Source organism: Echiichthys vipera (genome assembly GCF_963691815.1).
Source record: "Echiichthys vipera genome assembly, chromosome: 23".
NCBI lineage: Eukaryota > Metazoa > Chordata > Actinopteri > Perciformes > Trachinidae > Echiichthys > Echiichthys vipera.
Genome location: NC_139848.1, coordinates 8,432,061 through 8,450,425, shown reverse-complemented (window position 1 = coordinate 8,450,425; position 18,365 = coordinate 8,432,061). Strand labels below are relative to the sequence as shown.

General features: G+C 40.5%; 1 protein-coding gene across 1 annotated transcript in view; it reads left to right on the top strand.

Moving 5' to 3' along the window:
* Positions 1 to 230: 230 nt before the first annotated feature.
* Positions 231 to 18,365, top strand: part of LOC310964944 (FERM and PDZ domain-containing protein 4-like) — a gene marked incomplete at both ends in the record, with an annotated part of 40,468 nt that continues 22,333 nt past the window's right edge. Inside the window, one exon of the mRNA XM_083938278.1 lies at positions 231 to 271. Coding sequence (XP_083794404.1) covers positions 231 to 271 — 41 coding nt within the window. The remainder of the gene's footprint in view (positions 272 to 18,365) is intronic.

Below are 18,365 nucleotides of genomic sequence, written 5' to 3'. Positions count from 1 at the left end.
CAGGGAATTGGACTGTCTGCGCACTGGATGGGGCATTTAATCAGGGCGATTCTTGCTGCAATTTGAGCGTATTTTCCCAAAACTGAGAGGAATTCTAAATTTTGTGTTCAAAAGGCTTTTGTTGACTCTTGATATGGATCCGGGTTAAAACAGGATTGTCTGGGATGTGGATTAGAATGCTGATGTGGAGCACCTGAGCTTTGAGACATAGAGCGCTGTTGCAGGACCAAATGGACATGTTTGGTTTCTCCAAGATGCCAAAGCTGTCTGGGTGAGTGTGTGTGTATGTGTGTTTCCAATTTCTTGACAAATACCACTTTCCTGGAAACAAATTACAGATTAAAAATGTATTGTCAAGCTGATCACCGTTTGCAGAGTATACAAGTCAAGTTTCTGCATGGAATAGCTAGGGAATGCAATCTGCAGTCACTTTGTCCACTGGTGTGCGTGCTTCATTCAAGAAGTGGTATGACTTTCTGAATGTGATGAAAGTGATTGAATTGATAGACTTTGTTGGCAAAGAGATAAAAAAATGTTTAATCAAGAAAAAACGAAAAAGAAGCTGCATCGAATATGTATGTTGCCTTAATGTTAGAGGCATTCACTGATGGATGTTCTGTTTGGAGTTGCTACTTTGAGCAGGTAGGGGTCTGATCACATTGCTGTCTTGTTATCTGTGTCATTTCATGACTAACAAATGTTTGGATGTGTGAGACACAACTCATACTAAGAAATGCATGGTGTCAACAGCAACAATAGAGGTTCAGAGCATGTGGTAAATGAAAAGCTGGAGTAGAATCACAACAGAAACCAAGGGGCATCCAGATACAGCCAGTGATTAACAAAGGAAGAGATAAAGAAACAAGAGAGGGTGGACAATGGTTATTTGAAAGGATGGAAAAACAAAGAAAAGTCAATAGGGAGCACAGAGCCAAAGGAAGAGTTGTAACAAGACTACTAAGTACGTTCAAAAGAGCTAGAAAAAGGAGATTTACCCTGCGCAACCATATCTGGTCCCATGATGCACCACGCCCACTTATTGCAATTACGCAATAAGGGCAAAGATTCAACAATGTCACTATATGTTTTGTCAAAGATTATTTTCAAGTAAAGTATACTTGAAAAGTTGAATTAAACCAACCTCAGGCCTGAAATGTGAAGACGCTAAGAAGTCTTAAGACAGAGGAGACTCTATAAGTCGGAGCTGCAGCGATAATGAAGAGCTCAGCACACAGCAATCCCCCGCTCACTGTGATTTTATGCACCAAATAGAAACTACACGACAGACACATGTACGTAATTACATGTTTGCATGATCCCTGACTCATGTGTGGTCACATCTTTAAGCTCACGAAACATGGCTCATGACAAATCTCTTAAACCTATACACCCAGAGGATAGCATCTGGAGTGCAGCCTGTACTCTTCTAAGGAAAGACAGAGAGAAATAATTCAAGTCTCCATATTGGTTCAGACCTCACAGCAATGTGGCTATTTCTACACAATATTTCTATATTGTTGTAAAGACATTCGTACAATGACTAAAGTTTGACCAAAGTTCAAAGGAGCGCATCTGACCTCGAGATGAACCACAAACCCAACTAGGTAATGTACAGACTTAAAGGCTGTAAGGTGTGTGTACCACTCGAAAGCACTGAGTAATAGTGAACATAAATAAACAAAACTTTTGAACATATTTTCTTAACATTTGTAGTTGAGTTTAAAAAAAGGGTCCCAAGCAAAGCATGAGTCCTTGAGTCCCCCAAAACAATACTCACATTCAAGTGACAAAGCCCTTTAGCAGCCATAGTAACGGGAGCAAAGCAAGGCTTATTAAATGAAGGCTGGGACACGGTCTATGACCCCATGGCAGCACAACATAACTGGAGCTGCGATGTTGGAGTGTTACAGCAGACAGTGCTAGCAATTAATGCTAGCACACAGAGGATGGTGTTCGCTCAGGTACTCTTTGGGTGCGCTCCAATATGCATTTTTTTTGTTGTATAAAATATTTTCCGTCTCAAGGCTGACTGCGGACGCCAGTGAAATAAATCAAGTCATCCCCGTTGTCTATGATTGTGCCTCAGGAGGTTATAGAACAATAAAGTGAGCTTAATGAGGAGTTTGGGTTGGATGCATGCACGAAACTATTGACTTTAACATGGGTGACCACTCCCATATCCAGTCAGTATTGGTTGTTTTTAAGCATGACCATGATTGTTCCACACCCGAAAATATGTGTTTATTAGTCTAACCATGATAATGAAGGTCACCAAATGTTCGAAAAGTATCCACTTATTAGTAACCCATACCGCAATATTTTCCTATTCCTCAAGAAAGTGCTAATTTTACCCCTAACCTTAACCGTAGCAGAGTCACTTAAGGAAATGAGTCTGGGATTTGAAACAGTTTATAAAGGGGCATCAAATCAGAAAACACTTTCATATGTTGTTTTTCATATTTTTCACATTAATGTAGATGAATGAGTCACACAGCAAAGAGGCAAGTGTGTTGCACATTGTCACATTTCTATTTCTATTTAATTTCTTCTGATTTGAATAAATAGCTTCCATTTCTCATTAGAAGTGCTTTCACTCCCCTTGTTTTCCGGGAGGTTTACCCTCCTGGGAACTACTTCTCCTTATGCTTTACCATTTTGTCAGCCAGTCATGATATTCACTACACCCACTTCTGCACAATTGGCTCCATCTGTTGCCGACAGACTGTAAAATGGCAAAAATTAATAGTGGCGTAACACTAACAGGCACCAAGAGAGTGTTTGCATCACTGGTAAGTTAGCTGCACTTTGCCTGTACCCAGATGGCCATTGTGTATCCATGAGCTGTCACAATACAGTTTCACATCCTTTTGTTTGCAGATGATGTACGTGCCATGTTTGCTTCAAACTTTGATGAGAAGTTTTGGTTCATTCATCACCCTCAAATGCTTGTAATAAATCATTCATTGTAAGAATTAAAACAGCAGCAGGTGAGAGGGATCTGTGATCCTTCTTGTTGTGTTTGTTGTTTTTATCCTGACTACAGAATAATGAGAGTTTTGTTATCACACATCTGGATTTATTGAGGGAACATTAATCTAATCTCTCTTATCCAGACACCCTAAAAACAAAGACAGAACCTGCTTCAGCGTTTGCAGTGTGGGAAAATGTTGGCTTTAGTTTGTCGGAATTTGGCAGTGAAAGTAGCCAGCAGGGCTTGTTTGTGTTCTGCATATCAGATTACAGTAATGCATGCCAAATTGCCTTCTGCTTTAAGCCAATGCATGCTGCTACTTCAGAGGGCAAAGTTCCATTGTAGCGACAGCCATCTGACTGAGTCATGGCATCCTAAAGAATATCACAAATCATTTTCAAACTTGAGTAAATCTGGGCTCACATTAGTCCAAATCACCTGTAATAATTTCACTTTTGCTTTGGACATAGTAGTTGAAATTTATGACCGAAGTTTCAAGGCCTTTAGACACCGAGAGCACATGTTTGGTTCAAAATAAATATTAGGCAGCAAATTCTTTTCCGGATCGTGGTTGATTTTTCTTAGCTTTTGCACTGCGAATAAAGGCATCAACTATCAGGATTATAAAACAACACTGAGGCTCCGTAGTCCGAACCAAGACAACTTTACTCCTTTCCACCTCATCAACTGCAGGATCCACTCTTTTCGCTCATACCTTTCTAATAAAAGTCCTGTATTCTGCAACTGTTGACCTGCAGGTATGAATATTTGCAGTTGAGCATTTTGGCGTCATTTATTCATCATAACCCTGGTGTGTAAAGGCTTCCAACCATAAGTTTGGGCCACAACATGAACCTTTCTATATGAGCACAAGGGAGTGAGGAGTACTACAAATATGGAACTACTATTATGCCACTAAACACAGTTAGCTTTGCTTAGCTTAAAGACTGGAAGAAGGGGAGACAGCTACCATACAGCTAGACAGAGCTAAAAATCAGCCTAAGAGCCTCTCTAATGCTCATTTATAGACACTTTATATCTCTACTTTTGGGCTGACCTTGGTTGGCTGCGTCCCCCTGCTTCCAGTATTTACAGTAAGCTAATGGCTAATACTTATCAGTCACTTTTCATTTCACAAATTTGCTGTTATGTGGTGTAGGTGGACGTGTTGCTGCGAATCAGAGGCTGGAGAGGAGAAAAATAACATCAGGCGTTTCTCTCTTTCTCACTCTCTGCCCGTAACCCTTAAAGTTGCACGATTTTCTTGATTTGAGTCTGGATAATCCTCCTAAGGGATTTGGTCGGTGATCACTGCAGGAGGGGCTGGCAGGGTGAACACACTGACTGTTTCATTCAGTATATGAAATCACATCACATCACACATCCCTCCCTCTCTCCCTTACCTATCTGTCTACTTTATATCGCAGTGTATCCACTTCCCTGTGTATCTACCCCTGCCTATAATTTAAACCAGGCTGATATTGTTTTTGATTGTGCCAGGATGTTAGATATATATTTTCAGGCATTTTTTCTTGTTGTGTATACATGCATCTTTTTCCTTTCACTGCAAAGTCACAGGAGCAACTTTAATTTCAGCCTAGCACAATAACACATTTGTTATCTCCAAATGCTTATTTGATAAAAGATATAAGCTCTGAAATGGAATACTTTAATCAGTCCTTCCTTCTTGCGCACGTCTTCTGCAGGGATTCATTTCCTGGCGAACACTAATATTCTGTTATGTTATGATTACCTCATTTTACTTCCCATAATTCTAGTCGTCTCACACCAGATAATACTGAAAGACCGAAATGACGCACTTCACGCTTCCTCTCCTGCTCCCGCTCCCCTTTGACGAGAGACCAAATTTGATCAGTTATGTAAATGAAGCAAAACCCATTTTGTTGCTTGCTCCGTTCACATCCAAACTTTCTTCCCTCGTCTCCGCTTCTCTAAAACAAATAACTTTTAGTTACAAGCATCATCGCCCCATTATGCTTTAATTCTCAAACAGCGACAGCGCTAAAATTAAGACACAATAAGCCAGCTGATCCGAAATGCTAAGACGCTAGTGACGCTCATATTAAGTTTGTATCCCAAAGGAGTGCTTCACATGTTCTGTAAATGTTAAAAGAATACAACATGTAGCATGTTTTCATCTGCTAGGGCTTTTATGTCTCATGTATTGTGCATGGAACCTGCTAAGTGCATTATTTAATGACACATAAATGGATAACTGCCTTGTTGTAACCAACTGTTACTGCGGAAGTAAATGGAAGATGGAAGCGTTTCTTTTTGCTGAGATAACCCTCTCTTCTCCCCAACACCCATCATAGCAAGGCATGTAATGGAACCTCATAGCAACCCCGTAGCATTCCCGGAGAACAAAGGCATCAAAACCCCCATGTGTCCCAAAATGACTCACTCAAGTGACTGATCTTCTCTCTGAAGTTTTAACTTCACTCTAACACTACAAGGTGCTCTGTGTTGATTTAGCCGATGGCTAAAATACAACATCTCTGAACCGAATGTTCTGTATATGATGTGTTGTTCATTGTTAGAATTACTTCATGATACATAGTGTACAGAGAGGTGACACATTAAAGGTCCCATATTGTGCTCATTTTGAGGTTCATACTTGTGTTTTAGATTTCTACTAGAACATGTTTACATGCTTTATTGTTCAAAATACACATTTCTCATACTGTCTGTCTGAATAAACCTGTATTCACCCTCTGTCTGAAATGCCCTGTTTTAGCGCTTGTCTCTTTAAGACCCCCCTTCTGAAACTTTTGGTGTCTCTGCACCATCATTGCAACCGGGGACTGTAACATCACTCTAGCAGAACTTTCTACCTATGTATATAAAGTATAGTTGTGACATCACAACCCTACAGAAGTCCTGACGGCTCGTTTAAAGGCACCGTTTCTGAATACAGGCTGTGTGCATTTCTCTGTGTATTGAGCATTTTGATACTTTCACAGTATTTATACAGCACCTCAACCTGCTTCATAATAAAAAAAAGACATGGAAATCTTACTTTTTACAATACGGGACCTTTAAAGGAAAACCCCTGGGTTGTTCTTTTAAATCGTCACTGATCTGTTGGTCTGCGTTATGGAAATGTCCATAGTGACTCTGTTTCAACATGGCAGGATTAGTGGTGGACTCACAGTGCTCATGTGATAAAGTAAATTCATAGCCTTTTTCCTCTGTCAGCACAGTGGGTGCCTGCTGTGAGTAATCATTGAAAATCATCTAGGAAATAAAAGCTATTTGAACTCGTTGACTGAGTGATATTGCTTGATTGCCAACCCTATAGAGTCTTTGCCTCTTTCTATCTCCCCTGTTAATCCTTCTCATGAAATTCATATGACATATAGGACTCCACTGCCAATTTGATGCTATATAGTTCTTTCCACTCTCATTTGTTCACTTAACATATGCGACATCACAGGAATATTGGTGTCTATCCAGTACATTTACAGAGTGAATTGCATATCTCAATGCACTGTTTACTTTCCGTACCATTTACCCTTACAGCTGCTTTCAGATAAATGCTCATGGATGCATTCACGTGCATATTTTATGTTGAAGTGTTTGCATGAAAACAGCAATGATTTAGGCATTTGTGTTCTCATTATAAAAAAAACAAAAGTCTCCACAGATTCCACCGCTTATACTGTACAGTAGAATGAAATGAGGAGTGTATGGGGATGTTATACAAACACAGTCACACTGTACATGCCTCTTAGGAAGTGCATGCTCAATAATTGATCACTTTTGCTCGGTTTTACTATATACAGAGAGCAATTCTGTCCTTGTAGAACAGAAGGAAAGTTAAAAATATCTTGCATTATCTTTCATTTCATATTCTCTCTCTCTCTCTCTCTCTCTCTATGTCTCTCTCTCTCTCTCTCTCACACACACACACACACACACACACACACACACACACACACACACACACACACACACACACACTGGTATTATGGTTTGCAACAGAGAAGGAGATAGCACTGTGGAACAAATAAATCAAACTGACGGAAGAAAATTTGAACGAATCATTATTGTCAGTTATCTTGAACGTCAGTTTTTCAAGCAGAGAATTTTTATTTAGTTGCCTACATTTGTTTTGCAATTATATTGAGGAAAGTAGAAGTTATATTAGAAGTTTTAATGAAAGTAGTCTTTCTGTCCAGCAGTCTGATAGAGTAAAGGTTCAAATGAGAGAGCGATGGAGAGGAAATTCAAAACAAAGCATTACATTATCTTTGCCAGCAGTGCTCATGTGTAAACGTGACACTGTACATTATGGCCGTACATTTTCAGGAATTCATGGGATGACAAATAAGATTGGACCGAATATAGGCAGTGTGAAGATAACTGAATGACAAGGCGCATGATGGATGAGCTCACACTGTCTTCTGTTCGCTAAAGAGGCTAGTAGAGTGATTAGTTCTGCTCCAAATACTATCACATAATACTTAAGTGCCACTGCGCATTCATGGCCACTCTGTCAACACACATCCCTAATGTACTGTAAACCTACATACAGTGCAATATGCCTGCCTACACATCTGGCATGTGTGCATATGTGAGTCCTAAACCCATTCCCGTACTGTTTGAGCTACTTCCCTTGAGCTAATTAGTGTATGATTTCTCAAAGTGCTCCATAAAACACTCAACAGTGTGGCAACATGATTATTTGTGTCACATCCTACTCAACTGCACTTTTTTTGTTCTTTTTACTGAATGATTTTTATTCCGACATCAAGAAACAGGACGTGAGTGACAAGTGTTTCCTATTCATCGTATTGATCACCATCCTCCTGCGAAGTCTTACGTAGGGGGGGGGGGGGGCGTTCAGTGGCGCTTGTTCTGCTGTGGTATTTTTAGCTTTCGGAGTTATGCTTCAATGTTTCGGTGCAGATGTTCTAGTCGGGCTGTAATGTTTTCAAGCCAGTGTGTGTTTTGAAACGGACTGAATGCACCCAGTGACAAATGAAGCGGCTTGAGTGTATTTAGCGTGTATTCACACACTGTAGGCAGTATGCATGCGTGCACACTGTGCTCTTTCTTTAACCTTTAAAATTGACTCGAACCAAATAGACAGAGGTAGTCAATGCTTTGTCATCATTACATCACACGAGTACAGTTAACCAACCAGAAACTAAGTGGTGGTGAAATTCCCTATAGGCATGACTTCAGTGAAAGTACTACTCACTCAGTCCAAATATGAGCAAGATTAAAAGGTTTTTACACAGAAGGCTAAATTAATTTTAAGAGCTCTAAAAGGAATAATATTATGTGAGGAATAAAACTAATTGTAACATTCCATGTGCACAAATTGAGAACGTGATTTCTGATGAGTCTTGCGCAGTTACTGCACTTTGGCTTTTTGGGCAGAAAGCCTACCTACTATACTTGTATTTTGTCTTGATTATTATGTATTTATTAAAACCAGTAGATCACAACAGTAGCCTAAATCCATCCATCTATCTTCAACTGCTTGTCCCTAACGGGGTCGCGGGGGGCTGGAGCCGTTCCCAGCTGACTAGCCTAAATTTTCCACCAAAATTATGTTTTCCTGTAAAATCTACGACAGCCTATTAGGGCCATTGTAGGTTTTATACGGAGCCCAGTAAAGGGGATAATATAAGATAAAAAAAAACAGGGAAAACCCCACAAATTTGTATGACAAAACATGGGTTATTCTATGAGATTATAATCATAAATTTGCAGCATAAAGAAATCAGAAATTCTCTGAGATTAAAGTCACACATTTATCACACCACAGACACCGGCGCTGACTTTTCAATCGTTTTCTTTAGACTGGGAATGTAAGGTGACTACTAAGTAATTGCCTTCAGTTGTCTCTGGGAGGCCATCTGTTTGATCCTAATCTTTACGTTGCATCTCAGAGCTTGTTCTTGGATCCATTAATGGACAGTCAAACAGTGCAGGTTAGGATGGAAACTCTGTGTCTTGATTTGAATTTCTCCTCTGCCTGAAACTTAACAGACCTAAAGCTCAGTTCCTGTGGAGCTTTGGGCCACATCCAAAAATCTTTGAGTTAACAACAGCGTAAACATAATTCACACAGAAATCCTCAGATTTCTTTTAAAGAGATCATTTAAAACACTGCTCTGCTGGCCTACACCCCCCCCCCCCCCCCCCGGTTCCGCTTAGTCTCATGTGACATTTACAAAGAATCAATGCGGTGTTGTGCTGTGGACTGTGTCGTCCAACAGAGAAGTACTGCTGTGCTGCAAAGGTTGAAAAGCAACGCCGTAAAATGTTTTAGGTCTGCCACTGACACAGATACATTGGCGCGGTGACAGGTTGTTGACATAACTGACCTACAAGCAAGATAACCTATTCCTTTAGCAACATATATTTCATTGCTTTAATCCTTTCCTGATACAGCTGAAGGCATGTAGGTTTTCCTTTTCGTGACCCACCCTAGTGACTCTTTTCAGAGAAAGAATTATGAGTGTGTAATGGTAAGTTTATCCCAAAGACCAAAGGTAATATATCATCTCAAGCAATACTTCTAGCTGAACAAACCCAACCACATTTTGTAATGAAAGGTTCATGCTACTCATTGATTCTTGTTTCAGCTTCACCATTTTCATCACACCAGCAATCCTGTCTGTCAATCAAAGCTAACATGCCTCCCAAAGGGCAACACAGACTTTTACATTTGTGTCTTAATTGCCAGAATAGATGGTAACTGCATAAACTAGGTATATCCTCTGCCAGATCATTTATTTTTTAACTCCCCCACTGGCCTCGAGAGGTTCCATCTGATATAATCTTATCTTATGAATTAACATGCTTGTAGCTGCACCTGCTGTCATCCGACCAAATGCTGCTTCCCCCCCGCAGAAAACTTTCATTTTGAAGAGAAATGTGACATTTGAAAAACACTTTCAGGCTCGTCTCAAGCTGTTAAATGCCATTTGCAGTGCAGTTGAGGACATTTGTCGGGCGGAGATGTGCATGCATGTGTCTCGTCACGGTCGAGAGTCTGGCCAGCAGTGTGTGGAATACTCCAAATCTTCACATTGGTAAAGGACAGGGTGTGCCCTGTTCTAGTCTGGTACACTCACAATTAAAGTATGTGTGTTTGAGAAGGAGAGTGAGAGCACCAAGGAGAGAAAAGTCAAGTGGAAGAACAAATGAGTCAACCAATAGAGCTAAAGCTCTTAAAGGTGTTTTCCAGCTGGAGAGGTTACATTTGCTTTCATACACTGTGTGTTTGAGGCAGGGCTGGGCATCCGTCCCCGCTATCATTAAGGTATCCACCAAAATAACCCAGTACCAAATAGTAACTAAACCAGCAGTCCATCCTTTTTGTACCCAGACCTAGAAAAAAATAATAATTTTATGATTCTTCGATGCAATGGGAGCTTCATTGTGAAATGAGGATACAGTGGCTGGAGGTTTAACCAGGCCGGACAGCTGTGATTGATGGAGCTGACAGTGTATTTATTGACCTAACCCTGACGTGTCTTTGTGCTCGTATATTGCTATGTGTGTGTGTGTGTAAGTAAAAAGATGCATTATTTTGAACACTGCATTGACTTGAAAATCAGTGTTCCCATCCTGCACAGTGCACAGTGCTGTATATTTGGAGAGCTGTCCGTGGTCCTGAAATAAAAGCTGAACAAAAGCCTCAATGAAGCAGCTCCCTCCCCCCTCACCTACTTTAGATGTCTTTGTAAGGAGTAGCTTTTTTATGTGAGCTTTTAATTGATTCCATCATCACCCGCCGCTGGCATGTTTCCACATCAGTAAGACCGGCCAGTGTTTGTAAGGAGCGGAGTTTCATCTCTAGAGGATATGACGATCCAAATCCCAGTAATCAGCTCAAGCACAGTTCAGTCTTTATTTTGATCTCAGAGGGCCGTAAATTTGCAAGGGAAGGACTTTATAGCGCACAGTACAGCATAGTTCAACATGACAAATGCAACATTTACCCGCAACCATACATTAGCAGAATAGCAGTGACTCATTGCCTCTGCGTTTAGTGCTGATAGGCCATACATTGATGGCTGATGGGGAAATACAAATGATAGCATATGGTGGAGTAATGTAGCCTGAAACACATGAGAGGACTGTGTTATGATGTACTCATTGACATCCCAAGTTCAATTAGGGCTTCACAAAATAAGTTGAATGCTTAAGTGACATAATGACCACTTACAGGGCTAGTGTGGTGAGCTAATGAATAACAAACTGGGATTATGCTAGCTCTATTCAGTCACAATAACTCCCCAAGCTTCTTTCTGTCCCTGCCTCCCCCGGGCATTTATTAAAAAAATGAACAGAGGTACAAAACGCTCTCAAAGCCAACGACCTTGCTGACTGGCACTTCGGTGACAGTTAACAAGCTAACTACAAGGATAATAACTTAATGGGGTATTAATTTCACATAGTGAATTTAAAACACGTAAGTGTACCTTTGACTCATGTCACATAACTGCTCATTTGTGGGGAAGTTTGTACTCAAACAATGAAAGGTCAGATAGAAGTGAATGGTGCAACTATTTTGGACTTTAGTTCTTCATTTCCTCGAAGGTCTGCAGCACTGCAAAATAATAATATAATAATAATAATAATAACTTTATTTATACAGAACTCACTTAAAACAAAGTTACAAAGTGCTTTACATGGTTTGAAGAGAAATAAGTTATAATTGGAATACACAAAAGTGACGTGAAAAAAAACTAGAAGACGTAAAAAGATCAGACATGTTGTAGATAAAAATTACATGTCCGTTGTTTTCATAAAAGAAATCAATTCTGAGGAAACAACCCTGCTGTGATGGATGGCAAAATGCCTTGGTATTGATTAATAGAGCAACATTCACCAAAGATAAATCATGTGCATTTGCCTTCGTGAGCAAAGTCATTGATTGAAACGGAAAAGGACTTGATTTTGCCTCCGTAAAACAAAACCCTCGTGGCAAACAGAAGTTGGCTAAAGCGAACAATTCGACTGAATATTGATGTGAAGCACGATGGCAGTTCAGACTGATTAACAGGCCTTCCATCAGGAGCTTGAATGCTTTTGAAAGCCATGAAGGCCTAGTACTACGCATGGGTGTCATGAAATGTATCTGAATGGGTTCTAAAAATGGAAAACGTGAGAGCTTTTCGGTTCCAGATGAATGGTTGGAAAAGGAAACAGGAATCATCTGAATTGATGAATCCTGTATCCCTTCAGTTTAAGAGTGAATGAGATCGTTCTTGAGAATATTTGTTTTCCGAAGTGTTTCCGAAGCCTCAGCTGCAAATTGACAACTTTGTACAAAAATTCTACTCTGCTTCGGGTTTTTTTACATGTATTATTCCATTATGCTTGTTTAGCAAACATCTGCACTCTGCAAGATGTTCCGAGTGCATGTAGAACGGAGCTTAATGTTCAAGTGGTTACATAAAGAGAAAGTGTGTGTGCGCAGGTTTTCATGTACATGCTTGTTTGTGTGTGTGTGTGTGTGTGTGTGTGTGTGTGTGTGTGTGTGTGTGTGTGTGTGTGTGTGTGTGTGTGAAACGCACTGAGAGCCAAAACATGTTGTTTTCAGACAGTAAAGCTATATAAAGTAAGAGCACTTCCAGGGGCAACTTTTAACAACTTTCACCAATGTTTCATTTATGAACTGCGCAAAGCCATGAAGAAAGACTGGGTGAGTTAGAGAGAGTGGGAAAAAAACAAGGAATGGAAAGAGGACAAGGATTAGACGAGAAGAAGGTCAGGCGATGGCTTGAGTTGTCTTGCTAGGAGCTATGAGTGTGTTAGGCTGGAACATTAATGAGCATAATGAGGAAGACTATGGGGAAAGAGGCTCCATTAGCAGGCAAATTAGGACATTTCTAGTGACAGATCAATGCCACATTGGACAATCCTCTTGACAACAGCACAAATCCAGTTAATAAAGCTTTAGATGTTACTGTTTAATCATGCTGATTACCAAATCATGTGATATAGCATCTAATGATTACTGTCATTATTAGTCTGGTGATTATTTTCTTCATTAATCAATTAATCATGTCAAAAAATAGTGAAAAATGTCAATTATGATTTCTCATGCTTAGAATGGCTTCGACCGAAACCTAAAAGATATTCAGTTTATGATTACATGAAGCTGGAACCAACATCGGGCTAAATATGGCTAAAATCGTCTGTCCTGATACAGGTCATTTCATATGGCGATAATGACATACATCACAATATAGCAACGTTGTCTTTTTGCATCTCATTTTAAGTCGCGAGAGCTGAAATGCCTTCCACTGGGGTTGATTTCCCTAAAGCACTTAAGTCATTATATCAGTGTATAAAGGAAAGACTTGGAATGAACACTCCTCTATTTATTGCAGACTCAGCTAATGTGTTGAAGTGAATAAACTGAGAAGGAAGTGACCCAAACCCTGATGTGCATTTTCAATGAATATTTCACTGCTCCGCCCACCACTTAAACCTACATGTCCTTGTATGCTGAGAGGGAGCTTCACCTTCACCAGCACGCAGGACACTTAGCAGCTGATCTTTTAGTAAAGGTGAAAAAAAGTTTCATCTTAAATTACTCTAGTTGTTCTGTTGAGTGTTAAGTGGTGAGAATTTGGAGTGGGGAGGTGGGTTTTTGCGCTATTGGCTGTGGAGAGCATTGTCATAATGTAGGCTAAAGCATCTTTGGAGAGCTCTTGGCTTTTTGTGCAAATTCAGTCAGTCTTGATGAAGATCTTGAGGGGTTTTACAAGACATTAAGTGTGTGTGTGTGTGTGTGTGTGTGTGTGTGTGTGTGTGTGTGTGTGTGTGTGTGTGTGTGTGTGTGTGTGTGTGTGTGTGTGTGTGTGTGTGTGTGTGTGTGTGTGTGTGTGTGTGTGTGTGTGTGTGTGTGTGTGTGTGTGTGCGTGCGTGCGTGCGTGCGTGCGTGCGTGCGTGCGTGCGTGCGTGCGTGCGTGCGTGCGTGCGTGCGTGCGTGCGTGCGTGCGTGCGTGCGTGCGTGCGGCGTGTTGGGGTGATCTATTCAAAAAGGAAGGTCAGACTAAACTATTTTCACTCTTGGCAGAAATGAGTTGCCAGGCCATAGGCAGAAACAGTCCTTTAAATGCCTTGATCCTGAGGCTGCTTGTGATTTTTGTTGCAAATAGAACATGTTTACTTGCTTCAATGCAAAACAATATTTTTCCCACACTGTCTGAATATACCTGTATTCACCCTCTGTCTGAAACACTCCGTCTTAGACCCCGTCCTCCTCAGTCTTCTCTGATTGGTTAGTGTCTCTGGGTCTACCACATCTGCGCTCTCACAGCCTCTGCACTGTCATTGCAGCCGGGGACTGACTGTAACAACTGTATAGTATAGTTGTGGCATCACAACCGTACAGAAGTCCTAACAACTCATTTAAAGTAATAAAATAAAATATTAGGAACATAATGCAGACAAAGTGTCCAATTATCAGGATTCATGATAACTGAAACCTTATTTGGTGTTATCTCGCTTATACCATGGTCACAAGAAAAAAAGAAGGCCATTCATTTCACTTTATGTGATTTGCAAAGAAAATCAAAAGATTTTTTTTTAAACCTACGATAACCATAAGACATTAGAAAACCTTTTGTATTAAAACATTGAAACAAAGGAATACGTTATTTTTTTGTAGGCCGTTCATTTGTTGCTGCATGTTACAGTCACTGCACATAATAATCATAATAATAATAATAATAATAATAATAATAATAATAATAATAATTTGTGACTACAAGTCACCAGTTATCATTTTATTATTATTTTGAGTTGCAGAATCCTCTGTAAAAGTCATAACAATCCTATATACTGATTAAATATAATAAATGTCAGAGAAAAGGGGATTATAATCTGTTCTGATGGACGATTACATATAAGGCTCATGTGTATGTGATGCTATGGAGATTACCTTAGCTGAACTCGGTGATAGATAACTTCACTGGACAGTAGCCATCCTGATCAAAGCTGCAGGATACTAGAAATGAAACATTTGCTGAGATGCGCCCAGAGCTCAGTGTTTGAGGGCTGTGTGTTCTTGCTGACGAGAGCATGTGGTGGCTGAGCGGGGAGGTCTGTGCCAGCTGGCTCCACTGCTTTCTATGATAGGGAGGTCTTACATATGATGCAGCAAAAAAATAAAACCTGAGTAGCTCCAATAACCTGTATCTATAATAAGACAAAATACACTGCTTTGATTTCATAAAGGTCCCATACTATAAAAATTGAGATTTTCGTTTATTTATAAAGCCATATTAAATCATGCCACTGCTTTTTAAAAAGCATAACTGATAGGGAATGTCCTTAAATCCCTAACCAGCTTTTCACTGAGAAATGCTTCTTGTCATTACATTTTTGTCACAAAAATATAAATTGATTGAGTTTGTGTTATTGTAGCCTTTGAGCATTAGTGTGAATGTTGGAGAGAGGAACATGAATTCATTAGTTTGGAAAAAAAATAAGTACTTCTTGATCTCAATACAGTGGCCTTTCCTTCAAAGACAGCCAGCAGAACGAATCACTTCTTTTGAATGCATGTATTTGAATTGCTCATATGTTGAAGGGTAATGCATCACACAGGGGGGACCTTATGTCGAGACAGCAAGTAAATACAGTAGGTTGGACAAAAACTCGTAGTTCATCGAGGAGACAACTTTCGTAATGGGAATCGGCAGGAGGTTACAATTCTAGCTTTGCTTTGTGTTGTGATCTGCCAATGTTTGGATGCAAGTTTCTGCACGATTATTGAACCAGCAAACTTTTGCTATTGCAAATACCTGAGAGAGAAGCCTGAACCATCCCAACAAAAGGAGTATGCTGTTTTCAATGCTTGTCCAGTTGCTTCAGTGGGTTTCCCATTTAAGATCCCATATTGAAAACGGTGAGAAGGCTTCTTTTTAATGTTACGAAGCAGGTCTAGATGCAGAAGTATCTATACACTCAATCCACAGAGAAATGCACACAGACCGTATTCATAAACTGTGCCTTCTAAACGAGCTGTCAGGACTTCTGTATAATTGTGATGTCACAACTATACTATATAGAGGTAGAAAGTGCAGTTGCAATCAATCCCTGACTGCATTGACAGTTAAGAGACGCAGGAGCGCAGATGCGTAGGACCCAGAATCGCAGACCAATCAGAACAGACGTGGCTCTTTTTCAGGAGGGGTCTTAAACAGACAGGCGCTAAAACGAAGTGCTTCAAACAGTTAAATAAAGGTATGTTCGGAGACAGTGTGAGAAAGATAATGTTTTTTGAACATTAAAGCATGTAAACATTCTCTAGTGAAACCACAAATACAAGTATGAACATGAATGAGCTGAACAAGGGATCTTCAAACAAGCATCCTTAAAATGAGTGTGACCATCACTGTCATGGATGGTAAACAATCTCCCGATTTTGTGCTTTCATTCAGAGTGCTTGACTCAGAATCCACATGCAAATCCCTACATTTTGTATTCAGCAAGCGAGGGAAGTGATGCTGATAGAGAGCAGCTTGGAGGCAAACGACCTTGACAGTGTAGAAAATATCTATCCTGTGATGCCTTATTTCATTTACAAGTGGGTCTTTATACTTTTTACCACAAGGGAAAGCAATATCAGTCAGTTATCATTTGTCTTCCTGGCAGAACCCGTTGCCATTTCTGTCTCATTCCGACATAAAAAAGACTTATTTTTTGCTGGAGGAAGACCAAAAGGGACAAGTGAAATATTGATGCCATCTAGGTGGACTTTAAGAGTCAGTTTCCTCTTAGTGCTTCCTGTTGGGTGGCTCCAGCTCCGAGGTGGAGCGATGTTTCCATACACGTTGTTGCTCTCCGAAAAGCCTCTTACTCCACACACACACTCGCATATACATGCACGGTTGCACACTCTCCCTCTCATTTTCTCTCACACACAAACAGTCGTACTCTCTCTCACACACACACACACACACAGCATGGATTTGTTTTCTCTGTGATGAGAGGGATTATGGGATAAAGGAGGCGAGGCCACGGCAGTTTAGTTCAGTTTGGACCAAAGCTGCTCTCAGCAGCAGCAGCACAATGACAAACACAGATGAATGTCTGGCTACACACTGGAGATCTGCACAGCCGTTAACGCCACGGCCTCTGTATATATTGAGCACAAGAAGCTCTGATTGGGATTCTGAAGTGGCGGCAGATCTGTTTTTCTTTCGGATGGCTGGAGATCAGCAGAAGCACAAGCATCTGGCTGAAATCTGTACGTGGCAGCAGAATCAAGAGAACTCAAAAGCCCCAGAGCATTGAAACGGATCTATTGTCATTGCTGTTGCCGTATATGGAGTATTTCTTGAGACTACTGACGTATCATGAGAAAACTTTTTTTTCTTTTACATGACAACTGATGGGCAAGATGACTGAGAGGTTCTGACACTTTGGCTGGCAGCTTTGCTGTACTCCAGTGAAAGCTTCTTTTACACTTTTAATGCAATTTTTCTTTTTGCCACCCTGCGAGCTATGACATGACTGACTGATGTATTCAACCCATCAACAGCACAAAATGGGAATCGATCAGCTGGATTCTTATGGCGATGACGTCCTCCTCTAGTACGCGTTCTCTTCTATTTTAAGAATTTGTATCGACATGAGAGCACATGATGGATCAATCGGGGTCTTTTGCTGTTAAGGGGAAGAGCTGCGACGGTGTGACGTATATGTGAAGCACACAGTGGAGAATATGCTGCATAACAGCACTGAAATGCTATTAATCTGTTCATTTTTACTGTAGCTATGCATCAGCTTGCTGTCACAGATTTGAGGTCAGGACAATAAAGTCGTCATGGTTTATGGCTGCGGGAGTGTGTGTTCTCCAAAAATAAATCAAAGCAAGCGCATAGATGCCTGAATCCAGTGGCATTTTTCTGGGTTTTATGACCTTTTATTGCATTTTTGATTATTTCTGTGGACAATTATATGATCCGTGCATGATTAGTCACTAGCAGGTGAGACTCTGCACCATTGATTCAAGAGGGAGGTCCAGCTCAGTTCACATTAAAAGTGTGAACTTATTTTGCACAATTCACAATGAAGTGACACAGTGAACTCTCCTTTCTCCTCCCTCTGCCTCTCACCGTTCTCTCTCACTCACCAAAATGGACATTGTTTGAGTAATCTTCGATAACCAAATCGTATGTCATATCAGATCAGTTCTTTCGAGTACAAATTTTGCAAAGCGACGTCAGAAGCGCCTGCCCGTACATGCAGCTATTGATCCTCTATCTACGGACCCAATGAGCCGTTATTTGACCGCGGTCGATCGCACTAAGCAGTGATGTCTCGCAATGCGAGCCACACACAGAGAGACAAGAGGTCACACTAATTGGGCTGAGAGGGACAT